The sequence below is a fragment of the Homalodisca vitripennis genome, chromosome X, assembly GCF_021130785.1.
Source record: "Homalodisca vitripennis isolate AUS2020 chromosome X, UT_GWSS_2.1, whole genome shotgun sequence".
Classification (NCBI taxonomy): Eukaryota; Metazoa; Arthropoda; class Insecta; order Hemiptera; family Cicadellidae; genus Homalodisca; species Homalodisca vitripennis.
This window is the reverse complement of record NC_060215.1, coordinates 23,377,273-23,404,891: the sequence shown is the minus strand read 5'-3', so window position 1 is coordinate 23,404,891 and position 27,619 is coordinate 23,377,273. Positions and strand designations below refer to the sequence as shown.

General features: G+C 33.7%; 1 protein-coding gene across 4 annotated transcripts in view; it reads right to left on the bottom strand.

Moving 5' to 3' along the window:
- The window catches only part of LOC124368779, an 82,412-nt gene that overhangs the window by 36,348 nt on the left and 18,445 nt on the right, over positions 1 to 27,619 (bottom strand). For 2 of the 4 annotated variants that reach the window (XR_006923000.1, XM_046826139.1), the window contains exons 7-10: positions 11,830 to 11,873; positions 10,682 to 10,793; positions 9,644 to 9,679; positions 8,962 to 9,008 (exon numbers count right to left, since the gene is read on the bottom strand). Coding sequence is in view for 1 of the 4 variants with exons in the window: in XM_046826139.1 (XP_046682095.1) it covers positions 8,962 to 9,008; positions 9,644 to 9,679; positions 10,682 to 10,793; positions 11,830 to 11,873 (239 nt within the window). In the remaining 3 variants the exon portion in view is untranslated. Of the gene's footprint in view, positions 1 to 8,961; positions 9,009 to 9,643; positions 9,680 to 10,681; positions 10,794 to 11,829; positions 11,874 to 16,170; positions 16,244 to 26,859; positions 26,896 to 27,619 lie in introns of all 4 variants that reach the window. The other 2 variants (XR_006923002.1, XR_006923001.1) reach the window with 2 other exon arrangements.

The following is a 27,619-nucleotide window of genomic DNA, read 5'->3' as shown; positions in this document are numbered from 1 at the left end:
AAACCGACAATAATTAGATTTGAGCTGTGTGTTTAGTCGCTATATGAATCGAAAGCAAACAACTACAACAGTTTTTAGCCAGTTTCAACAGGTTTTTAATGTTTTTGGGGGGTTAAAAGTATTAATTGCTGGTTTTTAGACTTTTCCTGTTCGTTATACTGGAAAAGGGACGTAAGTGCAAAATTTCAAGTTTCCAGCACTTCTAGAAGTATGTCAGAATTTGTATTTATATATCAGTCAGTGAGTCAGTTACCCATGCGGCTGTATATTATATAGGATAAGTTGCATAATATGGCAACCAGTAGAAGCTAAGAAATTATTTAGAAATATTGGCTCCTGGACGTATTTACTAAATGTTCAAAAACTCTTTTTTACTTTTCAGGTAAATTGAGCATGTTCGGATTGCGCTAAACATTTATTGTATTTAAGCACATTTAATCTTTGATTAAAGTAGTTTAACTTATCGTTAAATATTAGTTAAACTCCAACAGACCAATAAAATATATGTATTTTATAAAAATGAAATAAATTAATAATTTTTTTTAAAGGTAACAGTATTTAAATGATAGTTGGGTAGTGTATGTTTGGGTCTGAAATTGAATCACAATTGTGACGAGGTTCAGAGCTACATCTTACGATTGGAGAATTTATTTATAATTTAAGGACTATTCAAATATGTTTTAATAAATTTCTTACATTAATATAAATATTTATTAAACTAAATTTTTGTTTAACAGTTAAAAATATTTTGTAATTATTACTTTACAGTGTTTATGTGTTATTAAATACTAAACAAGTTTAAATTCAAATATGTTGATTAAGTGTACTACACTCTACAAGTTATACAAAATAACATTTTTATTAATTATAAACGGGACAATAATTACTGGCGGCTCTTAATCCCAGTAGCTAACAATACAGAAGTGATATTTTTTACAAATTTTTAATCCAAAATATTAATTGAATCTACATGTGTTATAGCAATTCACAAGATGAAATAAACATTGTTCTTTTATGACCCTTTTTAATATTCTTTAGGTGAAGTGATTTTTAAAACAAAGAATTATTAGAACTTAATGATATTGAATATTGAGCGTTAGTCAATCGTTTGACACTTTGACTCATATTTGTCCAATATCTTCAACACAATTCAATTTGGAAAAGAGATTGTGCTTCAAAGCAACTTGTATGTTCTTTTATGTACTTGTACGTGTTATTAGTTGTAATATTTATTTTAAAAAAGTGCATCAACACACATATATCTAACTGCTACACTATTGGCTGGAAATAATAATGCAACATAAAAAATTCTTTGCACTCAATAATTAATACAAGTTGTTAGTATTTGAATATTGAATGCTCTATGTAAATTATTTAAAAAATCTAACAACTAAACAAAAGAAGTACTGTATAAGCGATTTAAACAAAAAAAAATTACTTCAAATATAATGCAAACATAGGACGATGATTGCAATAAAATTGCTAACACAGTGTTGAATCCCCACGTTAAAAGAATATATCAGCATTTGTGTTCTCTCAGAAATATCTCACTACTTTTATCAAGTATGTGTGGGGTTCCCACTGTAATACACTTGCCTCATATATTGTAAGTGAGTGTCAACACAGTGATCTGTGTGTCTTCATATTTGGTGGTTTTTCTAAAGAATGGTGACAATAAACATCTACTAGACAGTAAATATTTTACAACTAAGTAAGAAAGTGTATTTCTAGTAAGTAATTTTGTTTAGCTATACTTACATTTTCCATCTAAGCTCGCTTAAATGAAACAAGTTTCCATACAGTGAGGGACCCACATGGTTTTGTGACGGTTTTTTGTCTGCTTGAGTGGGGAAGAATGGACACATTCAGCTGATTGCAGTTGGTATGAAGGCATCAGTATAGTTTTCAAAACTTAATGGAGCACACTTTTAAATAAATAACTTTTAAAGAAGGATTAAACTGCTATAGTAAAATAAAATACAACTGTAAACAAAAAGGAAATACTACGTTAGTCAGTTGATCAGATAGGAGATCAGATAGTGACGTATTGGAACACCTGTGCAAACCAGTCTAGATCACATCCAACAATTTGACAATCAGGATGGCTTTTACTGACCTTGTCCTGTTACCTAACTGATAAGACTATCTGACTTATTACTCACACACTGGTCTCATAAATCATTGCCTGGAGGGCTTAACCGCTCTTAACATGAACTCCCACTTTGAGTGATTTGTTTGGAAATATTCATCTGAGACACTACACCACTATCAAACTTATGTGACTGCTGACACATTACAGTGACTGTCAGTCTGTGTGCACTGGCAGACAAGTACTGCCTGAGGGCAACCTTAAACCTTAATGAATTACATTAAAAAACATCCAGACAAGTTGTAATTTAACAACTGCATATCTTCTTTATTTATGCATTTTAATTTTTATTGACTAAAAAAAAAAAAAAGAATTATAGTAATAATTATTTTATTATTGCTAGAATCATCTCTTGAAATAATTGTGTACCCATGTCATTGTTACTATGTATTAAATTGAAATATAAACTTTTCTGACATGACACATACTGTAATGTACTCACAGGACAATACAAAATTTTTAACTGGTGATGTGGTCTTCGTCAAAGTAAAAGGATACCCAGAATGGCCTGCACTTGTGAATGAAATTAACAAAACCACAAAGACACCAAAATACAAAGTCACATGTTTTGGAACTAAAGATATTGTCAAGGCTAGAGAAACTGATATCTGGCTGTATGCGGAAAACATACATAAATGTGGACAGAAGAAAACTCAGAGTACAAGGAATAATAAATTCAACCAAGCCCTCATAGAAGCTGAAGAATACTATTTAGAAAATATTCAGAGTACGAAAGAAACAGGAAATACCCTAAAAACTGACAGAATAAAAAACCATTGTTGTATAGATAAAACGCCAAAAGAAATTCAAGTTCACACATCTAGTGAACCTCTGGAAGAACTAGAGAGGAGCCTGCTTCAAAATGACTTTCAGGATGAAGAAAATAATCTACAAATGGCTGCTAAAATAGGAGCAATGCTTCTAGAGAAAAATAACCTACTGAAAGATGAGAACATTAAACTTAAGCTGCAACTCACCAGTCTTGAAGGAATAATTGAAGAACATGAACATAAGGAAGAAAACTACATTTTAAAGATTGAAAATTTGCAGCAAATAATTGCAGACGCAGAGAAGCAAGTTGAAAATGGAAAAGATCAGTTTGCAAACATTCAACGGATATTTGAGGATCATGACAAAGATCAAATGGCTCTCATTGACGATTATGAAAATAAAATTAAAAAACAAGACAGTGTCATAACGTCCTTAAAAAAACAACTACAGAAGTTGGATGACAATTCAAAACAAGCAACTCTTTTCTCCTAACAGAGCTGACCCAACTGAAACTGAGGCAAGACAAAGTAGAAAGGATTGTTGAACAACTAAAAACCCAGCCTCAACCCCAGACTGTAGACAGTCTAAAGACATCAAATAGTTATGTCCAGAATTCAGATGTAGTAAAAACCTGCAACAAAAAGCTAAATGATACTGGAGAGACATCACCTTCCAGCACTTTGTACAGCGTATCTTTACAAGTAGCAAAAGCTATGCAAAAAATCAATACTGTCGAACTAACATTAGAAAACTCCTACTCTAAAGTGAAGTGGAACAAGAAACCCCCTATAAATGCCAAAGTAAAGGTAAAGGAGGAATCTTATGAATCATTTTTTGTAAAGCATATAGGCTTCTATAAAGAATGCATGATGAAGGGTTACAATCACAAAGAGGCCTTAAGCGACTCATTGCTAGTCAACGGCGTCCCTCTGGTCCCAACATCAATGCATCAGCTCCTCATCCAACAGCCAAAAACACAAGACTCGATATCTCTACATATTGAAACAAAAAATACTGTTATCACCGAGCACTCAGGCCCCCTCAACAAAACAAACTTCAATTTTTTAGAACTAAAACCACCACAAACAGCTCCAGTCTCCACTATTCTCCACCAAAACATTCAAGGAATCTCCAACAAAATAAACAGACTACTTCATGTAATAGAAGAGGTAAAACCCGAAATATTAATTCTATCAGAACATGGTCTCAAAAAAGAGCAAATTGAAGGGAATACTTTAATTCCGTACTATTCTTTAAGAGCCCATTTTAGCAGAGAAGTGCACAAACAAGGTGGTGTAGCTATTTACGTCAAAGAGGACCTGGAAGCACAAACGGAACCAATTGAGATACATCAATACTGTGAGGAACTGATATGTGAACTTGCGCTTATGAAGATCAAATTAAGAACTATCACTATTTACGTAATGGGAATATACAGATCACCGACAGGGAACATCGACAATGCACTCAGCATAATGTCACAATCGCTAGAGGAAACGAAAGCCAAGAGCTCACCACTTATATTGATGGGAGACATAAATATTGATATCATGAAATTTGATAGAAATACAGTAAAACTGAATGAAACACTAGCTCTTCACAATATGACAAGGATAGACTTACCTCCCACCAGAATAACCTCCCACTCAAAAACCTCAATTAATTGCATATGCACAAATTATGACCCAAGAGACATTGTTACAAATGTGATAAACACTGGACTCTCGGACCACACAGCCCAAATTTGTAAAATTCCACCTACTAAACAACCCCAAAGACCCCAGGTGTTTCACAGATGCTTAAACCACAGAAACCTCAATGAACTGAAAGTCCTACTTCAGCAAGAAGACTGGGAACCAGTAGTCCATGCTCTATCAACAGAAGATGCTTACAATATTTTCAACACTAAACTGTCACTTGCATTCGACACAGCATGTCCCAAGATAAAGAAAAGATCTAAAACCAGACTTAAACCAAAAATTTTTGCAGATTCAGTAGCATTACAAATGAAAAACAACTATCTTGAGACACTGCATCAGTACAATATGACGGGAAATGAAGATTACAGGAAACAGGCAGCTGGAATAAAGAAAACATACGATCTAAGGCTCAGATCTCTAAGGAAGGAAGCATCCAAAAACTACATCAATGATGCAGACAATAAGTCAAAGGCTGTATGGGACATAATAAACAATGTAAGAGTTAAGAAAAAGCAAAAGTCTGAAATACATCTTCAGATAGATGGTGAAATGGTCCATGATGCAGAGCAAGTTGCAGCACATCTAAACAAATTCTTCACTAATATTGCTGACGAAACTCTAAAAAATATCCAAAACAAGAAGGCAACAACAAACTGTATACTAAGGTGCACAACTCATAAACTTCCCATTCTATCTCCTACAAATGAAGTAGAAGTAAAAGATGTTGTAAGAAACTTGAAATCAAAGAACTCCTCCGGAAATGATGAAATATCATCTAAACTTCTTAAACACTGTGTAAATGAACTCTGTGCCCCATTAGTAATAATATTTAATAAATCATTTTGAACAAGGTCAATTCCCATCAGGTATGAAAATATCCAAGGTCTACCCAAAATACAAAAATGGATGCCCTGCCTCAGCTAGCAGCTACCGACCAATCTCCCTTGTTTCAACTTTCTCTAAGCTTTGTGAGAAAATAGTCATTAAAAGATTATTGACATACTGCAACGAACACGGCCTACTCACAAACACACAGCATGGTTTTACCAAGGGCAAATCAACAACAACAGCAATGATTAAACTCATATAAACTGTAATCGATGACCTTGAAGAAAGAAAACTCTCAACTTGCCTCTTCCTGGACTTCTCTAAGGCCTTTGACTGCCTAAGTCATAACCTTATCATCAAAAAACTGGAGGCCCTAGGCATATCCGGAACAGCTAAAGAATGGTTCAGAAGCTACTTAACTGGAAGACATCAACTAGTAGAACTACAGCACACGATAAACAATATTACAACAAGTATCCAATCCAGTACATTGCCAATAACCCGAGGTGTTCCACAGGGCTCCGTATTGGGACCAGTGCTCTTCATTTTGTTTACCAATGACATGCCTCAACATCTTCAGGACTACTGTAGGATCATCATGTATGCAGACGACACCACCCTGCTGTTATATATCTCTCAATTCAGCCTACCAGTACTGCCATAACAACGATCTAGTTGTCAACCCCACCAAAACCAGTCAAGTAGGATTTGGATATCGCAATCAAGAGGTACCACAGATTCCAAACGTCACGTTGGAAAACAAAGTTAAATTCCTAGGTATAACGCTTGATAGTATGTTAACCTGGACCACACACATAGACAACCTTTGCAAAAAGCTGAACTCCTCTGTCTATGCACTCAAACAACTCAAAGCCATAAGCGACCTAACAACAACAAAAACAGCGTACTTTGCACTGTTCGAAACGCATCTAAGGTATGGCCTTGCTGTCTGGGGAGCAGCATCCACAACAAATATCCAAAGAATCTTAGTTATACAAAAGAGGGCCATCAGGATTCTAGCTGGACTCCAGAGACTGGACACTTGCAGAGAGGCCTTCAAGTCACTAGGAATTTTAACAATTATCAGTCTTTACATACAGGAAGTTGTGATGCATGCTGATGGACAGAACATGATAAGAGGCTGTGATCTACACACGTACAACACACTTAATGCACAACTCTACAGTCTTCCAGCATATCGGCTAGCTCAATGTGAGAAAAAAACCAACATACATGGGTATTAAATTCCTCAATCACTTGCCTAGAAACTTACGGACAAGGAATGGAAATAAGCTGAAGAGAGGACTCCATAGCTGGCTAGTTGAACATCCGTTCTACTCCATAAACGAGTTTCTTCAACATGAATAGACTGTCCAACAAACAACTCTTATTTTGTATAGGTTTCTTTATGTACTCAATCAATGATTTTACTGTAAAACTGACACCATTTCTGTTCTTGATGAACATGTAATAAAGGATATTGATTTGATTTGATTTGATACACGTCAGAATCAGCAACATGCAAGAGTCTGACTTTTTCGCCAGCAGTATTTTGTTGGGGCTTGACTGTGACTATATTACAAACAGGGTAACTGAGTTTTGTACTTTACGTGAATTTATCAAAAGGTTTCTTAATGGTTTCAAATATCAATATTAATCTAAATGCTTACATCATACTCAATATAACTAAAATGATGACTGTAGTTTTCAGCTTCTACAACTGTGCCAGAAAGTACTCGAGGTAATGAATGAAAAAATGAATGAATTGATTTATTTCCCAAATATATGTACAATATTACAATCCAAACTGTACAATTAACGTCTAAAAAATTTTTATTACATTACCGAACGGAGTTTGAAATGAGAACAAAGAATAAATATCATAAGAAATAATCATCATAAAATAAACATCATAAAAATAACATCATGTATAAAACATTGTCCTCGGGAAATGAACCTGCATGGGCTATGATGCCTGTGCGCAGACTCGAGTTGCTCACGCCTGAAGAAATAACGGACTGGATATACATAAAAAAAATTAATATAAAATATAATACAAAATAATACACTATTATATACCACATACATACGTGAATATGGAATAAATATATTAAAAGGAAAAAACCGTGTAATTTTAATATGTACCTGTTTTAAAGAATTGAATATTATTAATTTTAAAAACATTTACATATTAGCAACAAGGGTAAATAAGCAGGGTCACCGCAGATTATAATGGGGTAGTGATAATGAATAATGATGGGATAAGAGTGGTGGCTGTTCACATGTCAAACTGTCCACCCGTAGTTCGTAGACAACACTGCCTCGGCCTCCTCAATAGACAATAATAATATCCACTGGTTAACTTTCCTTTTAAAGATAATTGTAGAAATTTCATTGAAAAAACTCAAATTAGGAAACCGTTTACTTATATTAATAAAAAGCATGTGAGCTAGATAGTATGAGTTGGTGTTTGAATAAGATTTAGTTAATTGCAGTGGTAGAGTTCCTGTTGGTCTAGAGTAACGTGTGTTATGGGTGTGTTGAGTTCTTTCAAATAAATCATCTAAATTTTTATACATGTGTATTAAAAGAAATTTCCTGGACGTTTGTGACACTCTGAAAAGATTTGATCACAGTCTGCAATTGACGCCGTCAAAACGTTATATGAAAGTGAAGTTAATTACACTCATTGCTATTCTCACAGTTACTCCTATAATATCTGGAGGAACCTATCTATACCAAATTTTGAACTTAGCAAGGGATTATGAATTCATTATCTCACGTATCATACTTATTGCTTGCTCGATGGTTGCAGCCTATATTCAGATATGTATATTGGTCCAGTTCCACGAAGTCATTCACTGCATTGTGATGAGGTTCAGACTAATTAATGCTAGATCAGACAAGAAGTAATCATCTAGAGCTACAAGCAACTGGTACTTTGCCAGTATCCTCGATGTAAAAATCCCAGACAAAACAGAAACTCCAATAAAAAATCAAGAAACGTATGAGCGCTTACCAAATGCTACTTGAAGCTGTAGACCTAGTCAATGCCTTTTATTGTGACCTCTTACTGAGTTTAATATGCTACAAATTTGTACATGTCACTATTACCCTTAACACTTTTTTCCTGTTTATTGAGTCTGAAAATCCATTAAGCCTTATTGAGAAAGGAATCTAAACATCTTGTCACATCTGCTACCTGCTACAGATTGTCTCCTTGAGCTCTGATGTCACTCAAGCGGCTGACGAGACTTCACCAATAATCTGCAAACTGATCAAGGATTTGGATGCAGGACTGAAGAGACAACAAACTGGAATCATTTTTCCTGCAACTGGCTATTCAAAATGTAGAGTTTTCTGCAGGAGGGAGTTTTAAGATCAGCAGGTCAATGTTAACTACAATGGCGGCAGCAGTGACTACCTATCTGTTGATGCTTATTCAATTTCAAACCCAAACAAAGAACGATGATTAACATTTTCCCTTGTTGAATTTTATGAAAACATACTCACGTCTTGTGTTGTACATGTTCTCCCTGAGCTGGTCTTCTTGTGAAAGTCTACAAATCAAAAGAAACCACTCAAGTAACACTTCATTACAACCTAATTGTTACTCACATAACACTAAAGAATAAAACTTCAATTTTATTAACTTCCTGGATTATATAATAATCACTACCAAAATATAGGCTATATAGTTAGTGCTTATCTTTCATACCTAATACCCAGTTTGGCTGGGTAATAATTATTATTATGTTAGGTTTCTTTTAACTATTGTTAACAACATACAGTAATAACACCCCAAACCAATGCAACTTTTATAAAATACATTAGTTTAATAATATTAATTCAAAATTCTGACTCTGTGTATTTATGTAGGTTATTATTACACATATATGATAATTATAAAACAACTTTTGGGTAGAGATGAGATTATAATTGCATCACTAAGAAAAATCCAATAAAAATGAATGGTAGAATTCTTTGTTTACAGAAATAGTTTAACTGAAATATTGTTCACTGGATTTTTATAATAATTTTCATTGAAAATGTATGCACTAAGAGTTTCTTGTTTGTTTTACAAGTCGTAAATAATCACCAGATTTACTTTTGCAAGTCATTTAATTGACACTGTACTGACAGATCATTTTAAAAGGTATAATCATTATTTTAACAAATATATTGTAGAACGTACCTGCCAGCTTTTGCAGTAACTTGCCCCTTCCTCTACCTACACAAACAAAAACATAAATAATACTTAAACCCTTTGTTTAAAATTATTACTGATGGTTGATGATTTGAATGGATAACTGTTCATGGTCAAACCTAACAATAGTGCAAGTTTTACATTAAGAATTCAGTTGCGTAGCTGAGAAGTCCAGAGCAGTCAGAAGAGTTGACTTTAGCAAGTTTATTGCCATATGTTTATTTGTGCTTGCTTAACACTGTTTTAAATTTTTTTTATAGATAGGAGAAGAGGATAGATTTCAATCCCTAAATATAGTGGTCTATTTTTGTAATATATGATGATGGTAAATGTTTGAAATTCTATTATCCATTATTTAAAATTCCTTAATTAAAATAGATTATATATTTCAACTTGAGCCTCACTAAATGCAAACTTTGATAATCTGAAATTCTGGTTCATTCAACACATGGGAGTGCTGATTACAGCAGTCTAAGACGTTGGATATTGGATCTCAGTTAGTGATAGCGCAAATTGTACCTGCCTGTGACTGTAGCATTTTTTATCAGTACTATCAATTTTGTACTGTATCAACTTTCCCCTTTACTCTGATAAGATCTTTGCACAGGCCAGTGGCCCATGAGGACGGGCAGAATAAAGCTTAAAAGGAGATCAGCCTCTCCTTTAAAAAAAAGTTTGACTGTGGGGGCGAGAAACACGTTACATTTCACTGACAGTGGAGCAAATCTATGCGTAACTAATATACCCGGCAGAGTCCTATAACAACACCATTGAAAAATCGGCACTTAAAAGGTTAAAATACAAGACTTTTCTTGGACTTTAATGACCAGAAGACACCCTGCAGGAGCTTACTCCACAAGCAACTGCCACATAAATCTGGAAATCTCCATATCTCAGCCGATCTAATGAATATAAGAAACCATTATAAAAATTGAAAGTTATAATAAGTCACTAATATCAAATAGTCAACAAATAAAGTTACTTCTGTTGGACATTGCCACAACATTCACACAGAGGGTGACTCACCTACTGTTGGAGGCACGGTGGTCTGCTGTAAAGGTTGTCTCTGAGTTGTCTGAATATTCTCTGGTTGTACGATGGAGCTAGAAGTGTCAGCAGCATTGTACTCTGTAGTCGTCTGATAACAACATTAGAACAATATCATTTTATGTTCAACAGTTATGTTTTATATCAGACATCAGAAGATTTTTATTTACAAAATCTTCAAGAGATGTAATGACATCAAGATTACAACAAAATAGATTGAATTCTTGATTTTCAATGTCAGGGCGAAGAACTTTTAAATCGTGTAGATTGTTCGTTTTACAAGCCAGTTGTACAGTAGTCTTCAAAGCGTTGTTCCTTGTAGGATTTCAGGTTCTATAATAAAACATGTTTCCAATCCACAAGATAACTTTGGTTTTAGTGAGTTTATTGCTTCTAAGACTTCATTCTCATCAGTAGGGGCAAAATCAAATGTTTGTATTGATAAGCTGGAATATTGTAAGGGATGCATGGCGCAGGGATAGTGTGTTGCAAACGGAGCCCTTGGGGGTTGCGTGCCCCCTCAAGCGTAAACAACCTTACCTGGTCATGAGAGGCTGTGACTGGGCAGACCTTTTACTTTCTCAGTACTTGTGGCACCTTTTATTTTTTTGGGACGTAATTTTGGGAGAATAAAAAAAAATTAAAATATATAAAACATAGTCGTGATATATTAAATTAATTTAAGAGCATTCGAAATGGAAAAGAATGCCACAAACGTGAGCTCTTCAGCTTTAATAGTTTTTTAGCTATGGAGATTATAAAATACTGAGACATGACCAAAAAACTGCCTTTTCGTGGGTTTTAAAAGCCTGTAACTCAAAAATCCAAAGGCAGAAAAATGTAAAATTTTTCATTTTAACTAGACTTGGTAGATACAACTTCCATACTAAAAATCATCAAAATCTGAGAGGCGAAGGTCCATACCACTAAATGAATGAATCATGGTCATATTTTTCAATATGTAGATAGTATATGAGACTCAACTAACTAGTTTTATATAACACTATATCCTGAATTGCACAACCATATATTTTGGTTTAGATATTTTCTTTCAGAAGCATCTTAATGATGGTGTCAGAGCTACATTTTCCTTTTCTATAACTTGTATTTTATTAAAATATACTTACGACTTTCTTCATGGTTGGCTTCTCTGGATTACTTGGAATGTCATCTACAAATCAAAAGAAATCACTTAAGTAACATTTCATTTATGTCAATACACATTTTCAACTATGAATGGTGTCCCCGTAACATGTCACTGAGCAAATCCTCATTCCTTTATCATTTAATCAAAGGTAATAAAACTTAGGCTATCAATAGTACAGAAAATAAATTATTCAGTGGTTATTAACAATTGGATATAGCAGTTCTAACAATTGACATTGTTATAGAATTCTTTACAATTTAACAATAAATAATAGAAAGATAAAATTTTTATGTTTGGACGGTTATTAACATTAACCATTGTAACATTATTGACAAACAATATCCCAAAACAAATTAAATCAGTTTTATTGCAGCGACAATAGTACATTGTATAGCAAACGTCATGGATTTTAATCTAAAATTTCTTACATTCATACCACAAAATTCTCATTCAAACACACAATTTTACAATTCACCAATATAACCCACTTTAAACAGCAGCATCAGTCGTGTAATTGGGAGGTCTCCCAGTTAAATGCTAAAAACTCCCCTGCATTATAAAATGCTTGTGACACCAAAAGGTGTTTGAGGCGCATTTTGAACGCCTTGGGTATTAGGGAATTTTTTATTGAATTTGGAAGTCTGCCAATAAAACTAACACCTGCCTGCGAGGGTGAATGCTCTCTGAAACTGAGAGTTTGCGCACGCTCTCCACAGGACCACTCCTTAGGACAAATGGGGGTTAACGCAGTCGAATGCTTTAGACAAGTCTAAAAACACAGTCATCATGTGGTTCTGACATTCTATTCCCTCTACAATCATATCGACAAGACACACTACTCTGTCGTCGATTTGCCCTTTCTAAATCCAAATTGTTCATTTGAGAGGTAACTGTATTTGTCCAAAAAGTGAAGCATTCTTATGAGAAAAAGCTTTTCAAAAATTTTGCTCAATACTGGCAATCCACAAAACCTTCAAGTGGATTTTTCTAAGTCTGAACGTATTTACAATGACAAATCTAAGCACTCACTTCTTCTTCATCTATGGGGCAGCCTACTGTCATGCACTTAAGCCTGAAAGGCCTTTTACGCACCACGAAAGCACACCATGAGGCTTACTATAAAACTATTTAAATGTAAACTTTACAATGGTGAATCTTATGTTAGAGATTGGCTGATCAACTTGCAATTGTCTGGAAATATTTTGTGTTTCTTGCTGCTTATTTCAGTCTATGGACAATAAAACTGGATTTTCATCCTAGTTCAGTGTTTGGAAACATTCAAATGATTGGAGTAAACAACATTAACATCAGCGGCCTATCGTTCTAATATAAAAAACATGCATTAATAGATAAAAACAGAGAGAACAAATACACACATTACTTTCAACCCAATATGAGCAGATCAGTTATTGGCGAATTATATTACTCAGAACTGTAACTGTTGTGAGCTTTCTCCAGTTATAAGGTCACCTTTCCAAGGTGATAAATGAATATTTAGGGTCTACCTCCAATGGCATCTATCAAGGATACCTTAAATTGATAAGCAAATTCAACCCTTTTCTTTCTCAACACCTTGTTCAGTATGGGAACAAAGGGCTAGGACAAGTTCATATCTATCTGCTAAAACGTTTCACAAGTCTATCAAGGGTATGGCAGATTGTGTGCTGCAAACAATGAAAGAGAATGTTACACATTCATGTCACCAACTGGTCCACAGAAAGAGGATTTTCTGTTTTACGTCAACTTATAGAATGTGAGAAAATAAACATTAGAAATTAATTTTCTAATGTTATTGTACTCTGGAAATACTTGACATTTGGCACAGACTTTTCTGATTATGTAAATAAATTTTCTATGTTAAAAGCTAGAAAAATCCTTTAATTTTATATCTTTTTATAATGTATCTTGAAAATTTAACTTCTAAATTTGTAATTTTAGTTTGTAGAGTGAACAATATATCAATAAATGGCTACATTATTCGTATGAATGATCTGTTTCTCTTGTTATTTCTTGTTATACAATATTTAGCTTGGGGCCTACCACATTGAAAGTGAAAGGTCAATGTATTATTTAAGTCATATGATAATCAACTTCTATACATGATTTTGAGAGCTGATAAAAAAAATATATTTATAAAGTGCTTTCAGTAAATGGGACAGAGTTAGTATGATTCAGTGAGCTTCCTTCTGCTACTTTTAGATTTGTAACAAGACAGTCATGATCATAAAGTGGAAATGATAGCAAGAGTTTAAAAGCCTTTGGTTGTTAATAAAAAAAAAAATGTACAAGCAGTTTGTATCCCTTATAGGACAATGATTCAGACACCTAAAATTGCTTTGAGAGAAAATAAATGAAAAAAATTCAAAGCTTTCCTTTTATCAGATGTTACATCAAAGTGTATATTAAAATTTCCATCAGCTACAATAGTGTAGATCTGTCAATTCTTCAGGAAAGTTAAAAACAAATCTAGAATACTCAGTAATATATATGATTCACCTGCAGTTGAATGGTGCAAAGAAACAATATTGATAAATAAGTTTATATATTCTTGAAACCTTTAAAATTTAGTTCTTCATTAAATTAACTAACATCATAAACTCTAGAAACACTGTCTTTACTTATAAATGTTAAAGATCCACCCTGGTACACCTTTCTCTACAATAAAAACTAGCACATAATACTTAGCTGGAGAAGAAAACATTATTTCATTTGTCGGTAACGAGTGCTCAGATCATATGCTTACTACAAGACAATTATTTAATTTTGCAACAAAAGTTTACAACAGGACAATGTTTCCTCTAAGCCCTTGTATATTGGAGTGCAACCTATTAATTACTAATTTGTATACTTCAATTACAACTAAAATTCGTCACAGGGCTATACTTTTTGTATTTAACCAAAAACATTAATTTTATATTCATTTCTTTATATGTTACATGTAAAACTATTTACACAGCTTCCCAGGAAGAGGTAGTGGTGAGTATTCGTCTAGTGAAACCTCTGAGCTAGAAGGGCCTTTGTGAATTATGATCTGTGCCTCTGGATCAATAGCAGATGTGAACTGGGTCTGTGGTTCACTTATGCCATTTGATGTGTTGTCAACATTCCCATGAGTTGGGTGGCCTTGCATTTTGTTGGAATTTTTACAAACGTGACATTTGCTCTGGTTTATTTTAATAATTTCAAGTTTTATGTAGGATTCATATGAAACAGAAATGAAACAATTCACCTGCTTTGAAGACCCACTTTTCTGGAGCAACTATATAGTTAAGTGAACACAAATGTTCCATCCATCAAGTGTCCGCATAGGGAAGAAGCTTGAGTTTGAAGACAAAGGGGAGACAAATATTTCACCAAAAACAGAGTGAAGTGGATCATCAAGACCTTTAAAGTATTTAAGGATAATCTGACATTCTAGTTTATTTAAACACATGGTAGTGCTGATTACAGCGGTCTAAGACTTTGGACATTGGATCTGAGTTAGAGATAGCTCAATTTTAAATCCTGCCTGTAACAGTAGTACTTTTTATCAGTACAATCAACCTTGTACTGAATCGACTTTCCCCTTTACTCTGTTTGATAAAATCCTTGCACAGGCCAGTGGCCCATGAGGACGGGCAGAATAAAGCTTAAAAGGGGATTGGCCTCTCCTTTAAAAAGAACAAATTTTGATCATAGTGGGTGAGAAACACGTTACATTTCACTGACTGTGGAGAAAGTCTGTGGGTAACTAATATACCCGGCAGAGTCTTATAACAACACCATTGAAAAATCGACACTTAAAAGGTTAAAATACAAAACTTTTCCTGAACTTTAATGACCAGAAGACATCCTGCAGGAGCTTACTACACAAGCAACTGTTACATCCATACCTCGTCCAGCAAGTCTGTACTCTACTGCCACATGGCTATGCTCCTTTTGTTATTTGCCAATAATTTTCTGAAAATCTATCGATTCAAACTGTTTAACTATGCTTTAAATAACAATCAGCATGCATATGTATAACAACAATTAGTTTCAACTGTGAAAATTCATACAGGGCCTGTATAAGAATTAAAACGTGGGCCTGTAGAAAATGAGATTTTTGAGGCCTAAACCAAGTAGTTTACCACATTGATGGTTCTAATGGGGATTGGGAGCTATACCAGTTGCCACGAAGGGAGGTTACTAGGTTCCTGTAAATTGTCGTGCAAGTGCAGAAATATGTTATGTCCCAATCTCCAGCCGACCACTCTGGCCATTAATGTCCCATGGAGCAAGAGTTCTGTTAACAATGACTGAAATAGACAAGTAAATGTAATGCTAAACGATGTATAGTTACCAGTTTGTTGTTCTAGGTTACTTCTCTTGAACTCTCCCAGAGTAACTGTTTCCAAGTTCTTAGCCAATTCCATCTGAAACAAAAGTACATACTGACTGAATGGGCCAACAAGTTAGCTGTCTGTTTTAAATGATAATATATTTTCAAGTACATAATCACATTCACATACAGTTTCAATACACAATGTAGTGTTTATTTAATGTAACTGAAATAAAACCATTTTATAAATAAATATTAAAAGATACTACTGCATACAGGAAAGTACCATACCAGTACCGCATAATGCAGTGTTTTGGATTTTCTGAATATATATATATTTCAGAGAGATAATCTATTACCACCAACAAACCCTTCTGTAAAAGTTGAGAATTTGTCAAATTATACACCTAATATCAATGAAATTTCAATTTTAACAAAAGGATTAACTTTTTCCCCTACCCCAAGGTTCAACCATATTAATTTGATTGCTGACGCATTGGAATTTGCACGAGATACTAGAATCAAATTTTATTTCAGTAAACATGAAAATAAGAACAATGTCAATGAGCCATTGCCGCTTTCCCTTAAAAAATTTCAACCAAAGTCTGGATGGCAGCCCCCACCCCTGCCCAATGACCATCCTATTGAGCAGTTTCTAAATGTAATATTAGCCAATGTATCTGATCAAAAATTTATTGAAAACTTGCCACAATTAAAAAATATAACATCTAAGGAAGAAAAAGCCATTAAGTCTTTAAAATATAACAAAAATATCGTAATTTTACCTTCCGATAAGGGGAATTCTACAGTAATCTTGAATAGGAGTGATTATATTAATGAGGCTAACAGGCAATTACAAGATTCTACTGTGTACATGACTCTGGAAAAAGACCCAACTAACGATTTTAGTGCAGAAATCAAAGAATATCTCTTAGAAAATGGCCCCAAGCAAAATATTTCTGATAATATACTTAAAACTTTAATCCCAACACAACCAAAGTCACCTGTATTCTACATGTTACCTAAAACACACAAACTAGTAAGACCTCCTCCAGGCCGGCCTATTGTTGCAAGTATTGGAGCTCCTATAGAAAAAATTTCTGCTTACGTAGATGACATTCTACAACCTTTTGTTAGAGAGTTGCCCTCCTATATCAAAAATACCAATCATTTCTTAGAAAGACTATCGGAAATTCCTCAACCATTATCTGGTGAAATAATATTAGCTACAGTTGACGTAGAATCACTCTACACCAATATTCCACATGATGAGGGCGTCGAAGCAATTGGGAAATTTTTAGATGAAAGACCGAAAAACACTTTACCCACTTCTAATTTTATCACTCATTTAATTACTATGATCTTGACTATGAACAATTTTAAGTTTCTAGACAAAAACTTTCTTCAAATAAAGGGCACAGCGATGGGGACAAAAATGGCTTCTTCATACGCCAATCTTTTTATGGGGTTACTCGAGAAAAACTTTTTATCAACCCAAAAATTTCAACCCTTGGCTTGGTTTCGTTATATTGATGATATATTTCTTGTTTGGAATAATGGAATGGAACATTTGAAACAATTCCTAGAAGAATTAAACGATTTTTCATCACTAAATTTCACCTGGAAAACATCGCCAAATTCTGTGACCTTCCTTGATGTAGACGTTTTATTAAACAGCGGTCGTTTTTAAAACTAAAATTCATGTCAAGGACACAAATAGTATGCAATATTTACATTATGATAGCTGCCATCCACAGTATGTAAAGAAATCTATACCCAAGGGTCTTGCTCTAAGAGCTAAGAATCTATGTACAGATGACACTGACTTCCAAAATTATGTAACAACATTATCAAATTCATTAATCAACAGAGGATACCCTGCAAAATTAATTAACAGTGAAATAGCTAAGCCTAAAAACACAAACCATGTTTTAAGTGTTGTGGAAAAAGATGCCAAATTTGTAACTCAGTACCATCCTGGATTATACAAAGTAAATGGAATTATGAAGACCGCCTACAAAATATTGGAACAATCTCCAGAAACAAAGGATCTTTTTAATAGACCTCCTAGAATTATTTTCAAAAGACCACCAAATCTGAAAAATCTATTAGTTCATCCAAAATACATTAAAGATAAAGACAACAGTCAAAATTTCAAACACAAATGCCATCCATGCAATAAACCACGCTGTGGAATATGCAATATGATGCAATCTACAAACTGTTACAAAAGTTGCGTTACGCACAAAAAATATTCTATTGCAGAAGATATCACATGTAACAGTGAAAATGTAGTCTATAAATTATCCTGTCAACATTGCCCTAAAGACTACATTGGAGAAACATCTACGTCACTTAGGCTGAGGATGAACAATCATCGTGCCGATGTTCGACATCAAAATTTACTTAGACCCGTATCTGCACACGCTGTCCAACAAAACAAAACCTTTGAAAATTGTTTCTCTCTAATTGGCATCAAGAAGTTTCAAAATTATGACAATAAAGAATACACAAAATTATTACTAAGAAGATATGAACAAGCAAACATAATGGCTCTTCAATCAAAATCACCAGTTGGATTAAATTTGAGACACAGCTAATTTAAATTTATTATTCAAACTTTTTATCTATCTCTGTGTTTAGGAAAGGTTACATGTTTAATTTTCTTCTTTGATACCATATGTTTTGTTTTGTTGTTTCCAATGTTTTTATAACCTTCATTTTTATATTTGTTTATATTTTATTGTATACATGCTTTTGATAATGTTACTGAAAAGTAACGAAATATTAAGCTTTTCAAGTTGAAGAAACATGTTTTGTTTTCTTTTATACCTATATATATATATATATATATATTCCTCACTATCACTGCTACTGCCACATCACCTCAGCCTGACAACCTCACTGACGACTGTACTACATAGTATTACATGGACATGAACAATGTACAATCAGCTGTTCTCCAGACTGGAATATGTGATCACTTTAGTACTAACTCACTATCACTGCTACTGCCACATCACCTCAGCCTGACAACTACACTGACGACTGTACTACGTAGTATTACGCGGACATGAACAATGTACAATCAGCTGTTCTCCAGACTGGAGTATGCGATCACTGTAGTACTAACTCACTATCACTGCTACTGTCACATCACCACACTCAGAATTTCTCACTGACGACTGTACTACATAGTATTACACGGACATGAACAATGTACAATCAGATGTCCTCCAGAATGGCATGAGCGAACACTTTAGTACTGCCTCACCATCACTACTACTGCCACATCACCTCAGCCTGAAAACCTCACTGACGACTGTACTACGTAATATTACATGGACATGAACAATGTACAATCAGTTGTGCTCCAGACTGGTGTAAGCGATCACTTTAGAACTGCCACACCATCCCTGCTACTGTCACATCACCTCAGCCTGACAACCTCACTGACGACTGTACTACGTAGTATTACATGGACATGAACAATAAACAATCAGTTGTGCTCCAGACTGGCGTGAATATCTTTATAGTACTACTACACCATCCCTGCTACTGCCACATCACCTCAGTCAATCAGTCACACTGACGATGTACTACGTAATATTACACGGATATGAACAATGTACAATATTGGGGAGTGGCGCAAGAGAAACTCGGTCTGGTGCACTAAGTCTCAGAATTCCAATACAATGAACCAAAACCTATAACCGATCCTTCACCGTTACCGCCTGTAGATTATGGAACTCCTTACCAGATCCTGTCAAACAAATTGAGAGCCGAAAACGGTTTGTGGTGGAGCTGAGACGAAAATACCTGGACCGGATGATCGTGGCGGGCGGCTGGGCTACTCTTTGAATCGTGACTGTGTGAATGGAAGAGTGAATGGAATACCGTAAGTGTAAGTTATAGTTAATTAGCCTTAATTTGCATTATTAAGATTAATTTTTTAAGAGGTTAAATGTAAGAAAGGACCATGTGGTCCTAATTTCGCCTCAATAAAGAAGTGTTTCTTTCTTTCTTTCAATCAGCTGTGCTCCAGACTGGCGTGAGCGATCACTTTAGTACTGCCTCGCCATCACTGCTACAGCCACATCACCTCAGCCTAACAACCTAACTGACGACTGTACTACGTAGTACATGACACGTAGTACCGACATTTGTAATCCAAATCTTACCAAATATTCCTGGAGTTTGTGACGGAAAATGTAATAAAATTTCATTTCTGACGCTATTGTATATCACTGATCAGGAATTAAAGTTGCTCATTTATAATAAGGAGGTCTTCTAGATCGAAATTAAGGGAAACTAAGTCATTATAGAGTAAGTAGCCGATTTGTAGTCCATCATACTTCGCTGCTTTTGAAATGAACACACTTAGGCTTAAAATATGATCGTTCAGATACTTTACAAACAAAATTTTTCTAATAATACTTGTCGTTAGAGACAAAAAATAAATGAATACTCTGTTATTTCCATCTATTTTATCATAATGTTCTAATACGTACAGTGGTTTTCTTTCAATACATTCACTCAGAATTATAACATGACGAAGGATGATCCCATAACATGATTACATGAATATCCAGTGTTCTTTGTCAGTAATCGCATTTATTATTTTTATCATATTTTGTTGCTTCATAACGTATTATTACTCGTATTAGCTGCCAAAAGTATGTTAACGTAGTATCATAACATATATAACAAAATAGTCTATTAAATGTCTAAAGCAAGTGACAAATACAAGAAGAACCTCTATTATTCTGCGTTTTATTTTATCTTGTTGCATCAAAACGGTTTTCAATAGGTCTAAAAAGGGAGGTCGAATAAGAGACAGTGAAACTTTAGAGTAAACACGAAATTTGGATAACAGTCTAATCTCTGAACTACATTCCATCTAATTGATTCAAGAAAGAATATCTTTAGCTTCCAGAAGGAAGTCGGGCAGAGTCCCTGATAAACTATACATAGACATTGGTAAAAAATATATTAAGAAATGCTGCAATAATAGCTCAACCCTCTGTATACATATATAAACACTTTGTGTTTTAAAGTGGTATTTTAATTTATTTTATTGACAATCAGAATTTTAGTATCCATGGAAATGCAACAAGATTATTTTGGAAAACAATTCTATTGAATAGCACGCAAAATTTGTTCTAGTGAAAAATGATGGACATGCAGTACATCTTTGAAAGATTTGATGCATGCGGACACTTGATTTGCCTACTGATTTTTCTGATGTTCACTATTGTAATTGTGGAATTCCTGAAAGATATCATACGAAGAACACATTGAAAGCTGACCACAACATGACTGAGGTTATCAAGAGCTGGTAAAAACAAGGATGTAAGATACAAAATGTAATCAACATGTAAAATTATTTTACAGATTAAAAATTTTGTGACAATAAAATGAACTTGTAATAAGTTGTATATTATTTTAAATATAAGAAATTCCGGAGGGGGGTTATTAGTCATGCGGGTAAAAAACACGTCTTTCTTTACTGGAGGATGTTGTGTCTGTGCAATTAAAATAAAAAGAGGGCAATATTTATCAGAAGATTAAGTATATCTGCTGATAACAAATTTAAAATAAGCTACGACTAACTAATCGGCCGCTATCGATCCCAGAAACATAATTCTTTTAAATGAGTTTTGCGGCCAAACTATTGAAGATAGGGAAAAAAGTTACTGGGCCTTTTTTGTAGAGCACATCATTTCCTAGTTCTGGAATACAACTTGTTTTGAGCTATGACCAACGGTTTGGCCGTGACCGAGACGGGAACTAAATTTTCACATGATAATAACAAACATTTTGAACAAAATCGTGTTTTGCGACCTATCCGATGGAGATAATACCAAAGGTCACTGGAACATTTTTGTAGTTCACATCATTTACAAAATTTTGTTGAATACGTATTTTGACCTACAACCAATGGTTTCGCCGCTATCGAGCCCAGAATCTAATATTTCACGTGAAAATTTCAAAAAGTTTTCACATAGTTGCTATTTACGGCTAAACCAATAGATATGGTGCGTAAAGTTACTAGAGCTTTTTTGTAGAACACATGATTTCCTAAATCCAACTTGTGTTTTGTTTTGAGCTATGGCCAATGGTTTGGCCGCTATCGATCGCGGAAGGTAAATTTTGAAGTACAAATTCAAAAACCTTTTCTTTTATACGAGTTTTGTGGCCAAACCGATCGAGATAGGGCTAAAAGTCACTGGATCTTCTTTGTAGATCACTTCACTCCAAGCCAGCATATTTTCATTAGATCCCTGCTATGACCTACCGTTTAGGCACTACAGTTCTTCAAACAAAAGTGAAAATTGGCAAAGTTTTACAAAATGTTCGAATTCGAGAGCATTTTTCGGGTGGACCGGTAGAGATGCGGGAAAATATATAATGTACGTATTTTGTAGATCAGACAATTTGCTAAAACCGACAATAATTAGATTTGAGCTGTGACCAACCGTTTAGTCGCTATATGTATCGAAAGCAAACAACTACAACAGTTTTTAGACAGTTTCAACAGGTTTTTAATGTTTTTGGGGGGCTAAAAAGTATTAATTGCCGGTTTTTGGACTTTTCCTGTTCGTTATACTGGAAAAGGGACGTAAGTGCAAAATTTCAAGTTTCCAGCACTTCTAGAAGTATGTCAGAATTTGTATTTATATATCAGTCAGTGAGTCAGTTACCCATGCGGCTGTATATTTATACGGGATAAGTTGCATAATATGGCAACCAAAGGAAGCTAAGAAATTATTTAGAAATATTGGCTCCTGGATGTATTTACTAAATGTTCAAAAACTCTTTTTTACTTTTCAGGTAAATTGAGCATGTTCGGATTGTGCTAAACATTTATTGTATATTTATTGTATATTCTGATTAAAGTAGTTTAACTTATCGTTGAATATTAGTTTAAACTCCAACAGACCAATAAAATATACGTATTTCATAAAAATGAAATAAATTAATAATTTTTTTTAAAGGTTACAGTATTTAAATGATAGTTGGGTCTGAAATTGAATCACAATTGTGACGAGGTTCAGAGCTACATCTTACGATTGGAGAATTTATTTATAATTTAAGGACCATTCAAATATGTTTTAATAAATTTCTTACATTAATATAAATATTTATTAAACTAAATTTTTGTTTAACAGTTAAAAATATTCTGTAATTATTACTTTACAGTGTTTATGTGTTATTAAATACTAAACCAGTTTAAATTCAAATATGTTGATTAAGTGTACTACACTCTACAAGTTATACAAAATAACATTTTTATTAATTATAAACGGGACAATAATTACTGACGGCTCTTAATCCCAGTAGCTAACAATACAGAAGTGATATTTTTTACAAATTTTTAATCCAAAATATTAATTTAATCTACATGTGTTATAGCAATTCACAAGATGAAATAAACATTGTTCTTTTATGACCCTTTTTAATATTCTTTAGGTGAAGTGATTTTTAAAACAAAGAATTATTAGAACTTAATGATATTGAATATTGAGCGTTAGTCAATCGTTTTGACACTTTGACTCATATTTGTCCAATATCTTCAACACAATTCAATTTGGAAAAGAGATTGTGCTTCAAAGCAACTTGTATGTTCCTTTATGTACTTGTACGTGTTATTAGTTGTAATATTTATTTTAAAGAAGTGCATCAACACACATATATCTAACTGCTACACTATTGGCTGGAAATAATAATGCAACATAAAAAATTCTTTGCACTCAATAATTAATACAAGTTGTTAGTATTTGAATATTGAATGCTCTATGTAAATTATTTTAAAAATCTAAACAAAAGAAGAACTGTATAAGCGATTTAAAAAAAAAAAAAATACTTCAAATATAATGCAAACATAGGACGATGATTGCAATAAAATTTCTAACACAGTGTTGAATCCCCACGTTAAAAGAATATATCAGCATTTGTGTTTCTCTCAGAAATATCTCACTACTTTTATCAAGTATGTATGGGGTTCCCACTGTAATACACGTCAGAATCAGCAACATGCAAGAGTCTGACTTTTTCTCCAGCAGTATTTTGTTGGGGCTTGACTGTGACTATACTACAAACAGGGTAACTGAGTTTTGTACTTTACGTGAATTTATCAAAAGGTTTCTTAATGGTTTCAAATATCAATATTAATCTAAATGCTTACATCATACTCAATATAACTAAAATGATGACTGTAGTTTTCAGCTTCTACAACTGTGCCAGAAAGTACTCGAGGTAATGAATGAAAAAATGAATTAATTGATTTATTTCCCAAATATATGTACAATATTACAATCCAAACTGTACAATTAACGTCTAAAAAATTTTTATTACATTACCGAACGGAGTTTGAAATGAGAACAAAGAATAAATATCATAAGAAATAATCATCATAAAATAAACATCATAAAAATAACATCATGTATAAAACATTGTCCTCGGGAAATGAACCTGCATGGGCTATGATGCCTGTGCGCAGACTCGAGTTGCTCACGCCTGAAGAAATAACGGACTGGATATACATAAAAAAAATTAATATAAAATATAATACAAAATAATACACTATTATATACCACATACATATGTGAATATGGAATAAATATATTAAAAGGAAAAAACCGTGTAATTTTAATATGTATCTGTTTTAAAGAATTGAATATTATTAATTTTAAAAACATTTACATATTAGCAACAAGGGTAAATAAGCAGGGTCACCGCAGATTATAATGGGGTAGTGATAATGAATAATGATGGGATAAGAGTGGTGGCTGTTCACATGTCAAACTGTCCGCCCGTAGTTCGTAGACAACACTGCCTCGGCCTCCTCAATAGACAATGATAATATCCACTGGTTAACTTTCCTTTTAAAGATAATTGTAGAAATTTCGTTGAAAAAACTAAAATTAGAAAACTGTTTACTTATATTAATAAAAAGCACGTGAGCTAGATTGTATGAGTTGGTGTTTGAATAAGATTTAGTTAATTGCAGTGGTAGAATTCCTGATCTAGAATAACGTGTGTTATGGGTGTGTTGAGTTCTTTCAAATAAATCATCTAAATTTTTATACATGTGTATTAAAAGAAATTTCCTGGACGTTTGTGACACTCTGAAAAGATTTGATCACAGTCTGCAATTGACGCCGTCAAAACGTTATATGACAGTGAAGTTAATTACACTCATTGCTATTCTCAGTTATTTCTATAATATCTGGAGGAACCTATCTATACCAAATTTTGAACTTAGCAAGGGATTATGAATTCATTATCTCACGTATCATACTTATTGCTTGCTCGATGGTTGCAACCTATATTCAGATATGTATATTGGTCCAGTTCCACGAAGTCATTCACTGCATTGTGATGAGGTTCAGACTATTTAACGGTAGGATCAGACAAGAAGTATTCATTCAGAGCTACAAGCATCTGGTACTTTGCCAGTATCCTAGATGTAAAAATCGCAGACAAAACAGAAACTCCAATAAAAAATCAAGAAATGTATGAGCGCTTACCAAATGCTACTTGAAGCTGTAGACATAGTCAATGCCTTTTATTGTGACCTCTTACTGAGTTTAATATGCTACAAATTTGTACATGTCACTATTACCCTTAACACTTTTTTCCTGTTTATTGAGTCTGAAAATCCATTAAGCCTTATTGAGAAAGGAATCTAAACATCTTGTCACATCTGCTACCTGCTACAGATTGTCTCCTTGAGCTCTGATGTCACTCAAGCGGCTGACGAGACTTCACCAATAATCTGCAAACTGATCAAGGATTTGGATGCAGGACTGAAGAGACAACAAACTGGAATCGTTTTTCCTGCAACTGGCTATTCAAAATGTAGAGTTTTCTGCAGGAGGGAGTTTTAAGATCAGCAGGTCAATGTTAACTACAATGGTGGCAGCAGTGACTACCTATCTGTTGATGCTTATTCAATTTCAAACCCAAACAAAGAACGATGATTAACATTTTCCCTTGTTGAATTTTATGAAAACATACTCACGTCTTGTGTTGTACATGTTCTCCCTGAGCTGGTCTTCTTGTGAAAGTCTACAAATCAAAAGAAACCACTCAAGTAACACTTCATTACAACCTAATTGTTACTCACATAATACTAAAGAATAAAACTTCAATTTTATTAACTTCCTGGATTATATAATAATCACTACCAAAATATAGGCTATATAGTTAGTGCTTATCTTTCATACCTAATACCCAGTTTGGCTGGGTAATCATTATTATTATGTTAGGTTTCTTTTAACTATTGTTAACAACATACAGTAATAACACACCAAATCCAATGCAACTTTTATAAAATACATTAGTTTAATAATATTAATTCAAAATTCTGACTCTGTGTATTTATGTAGGTTATTATTACACATATATGATAATTATAAAACAACTTTTGGGTAGAGATGAGATTATAATTGCATCACTAAGAAAAATCCAATAAAAATGAATGGTAGAATTCTTTGTTTACAGAAATAGTTTAACTGAAATATTGTTCACTGGATTTTTATAATAATTTTCATTGAAAATGTATGCACTAAGAGTTTCTTGTTTGTTTTACAAGTCGTAAATAATCACCAGATTTACTTTTGCAAGTCATTTAATTGACACTGTACTGACAGATCATTTTAAAAGGTTTAATCATTATTTTAACAAATATCTTGTAGAACGTACCTGCCAGCTTTTGTAGTAACTTGCCCCTTCCTCTACCTACACAAACAAAAACATAAATAATACTTAAACCCTTTGTTTAAAATTATTACTGATGGTTGATGATTTGAATGGATAACTGTTCATGGTCAAACCTAACAATAGTGCAAGTTTTACATTAAGAATTCAGTTGCGTAGCTGAGAAGTCCAGAGCAGTCAGAAGAGTTGACTTTAGCGAGTTTATTGCCATATGTTAATTTGTGCTTGCTTAACACTGTTTTAATTTTTTTTATAGATAGGAGAAGAGGATAGATTTCAATCCCAAAATGTAGTGGTCTATTTTTGTAATATATGATGATGGTAAATGTTTGAAATTCTATTATCCATTATTTAACATTCCTTAATTAAAATAGATTATATATTTCAACTTGAGCCTCACTAAATGCAAACTTTGATAATCTGAAATTCTGGTTCATTCAAACACATGGGAGTGCTGATTACAGCAGTCTAAAACGTTGGATATTGGATCTCAGTTAGCGATAGCGCAAATTGTACCTGCCTGTGACTGTAGCATTTTTTATCAGTACTATCAATTTTGTACTGTATCAATTTTCCCCTTTACTCTGTTTGATAAGATCCTCACACAGGCCAGTGACCCATGAGGATGGGCAGAATAAAGCTTAAAGGGGATTGCCCTCTCCTTTAAAAGGAAAAAAAGTTTGACTGTGGGGGGCGAGAAACACGTTACATTTCACTGACAGTGGAGCAAATCTATGCGTAACTA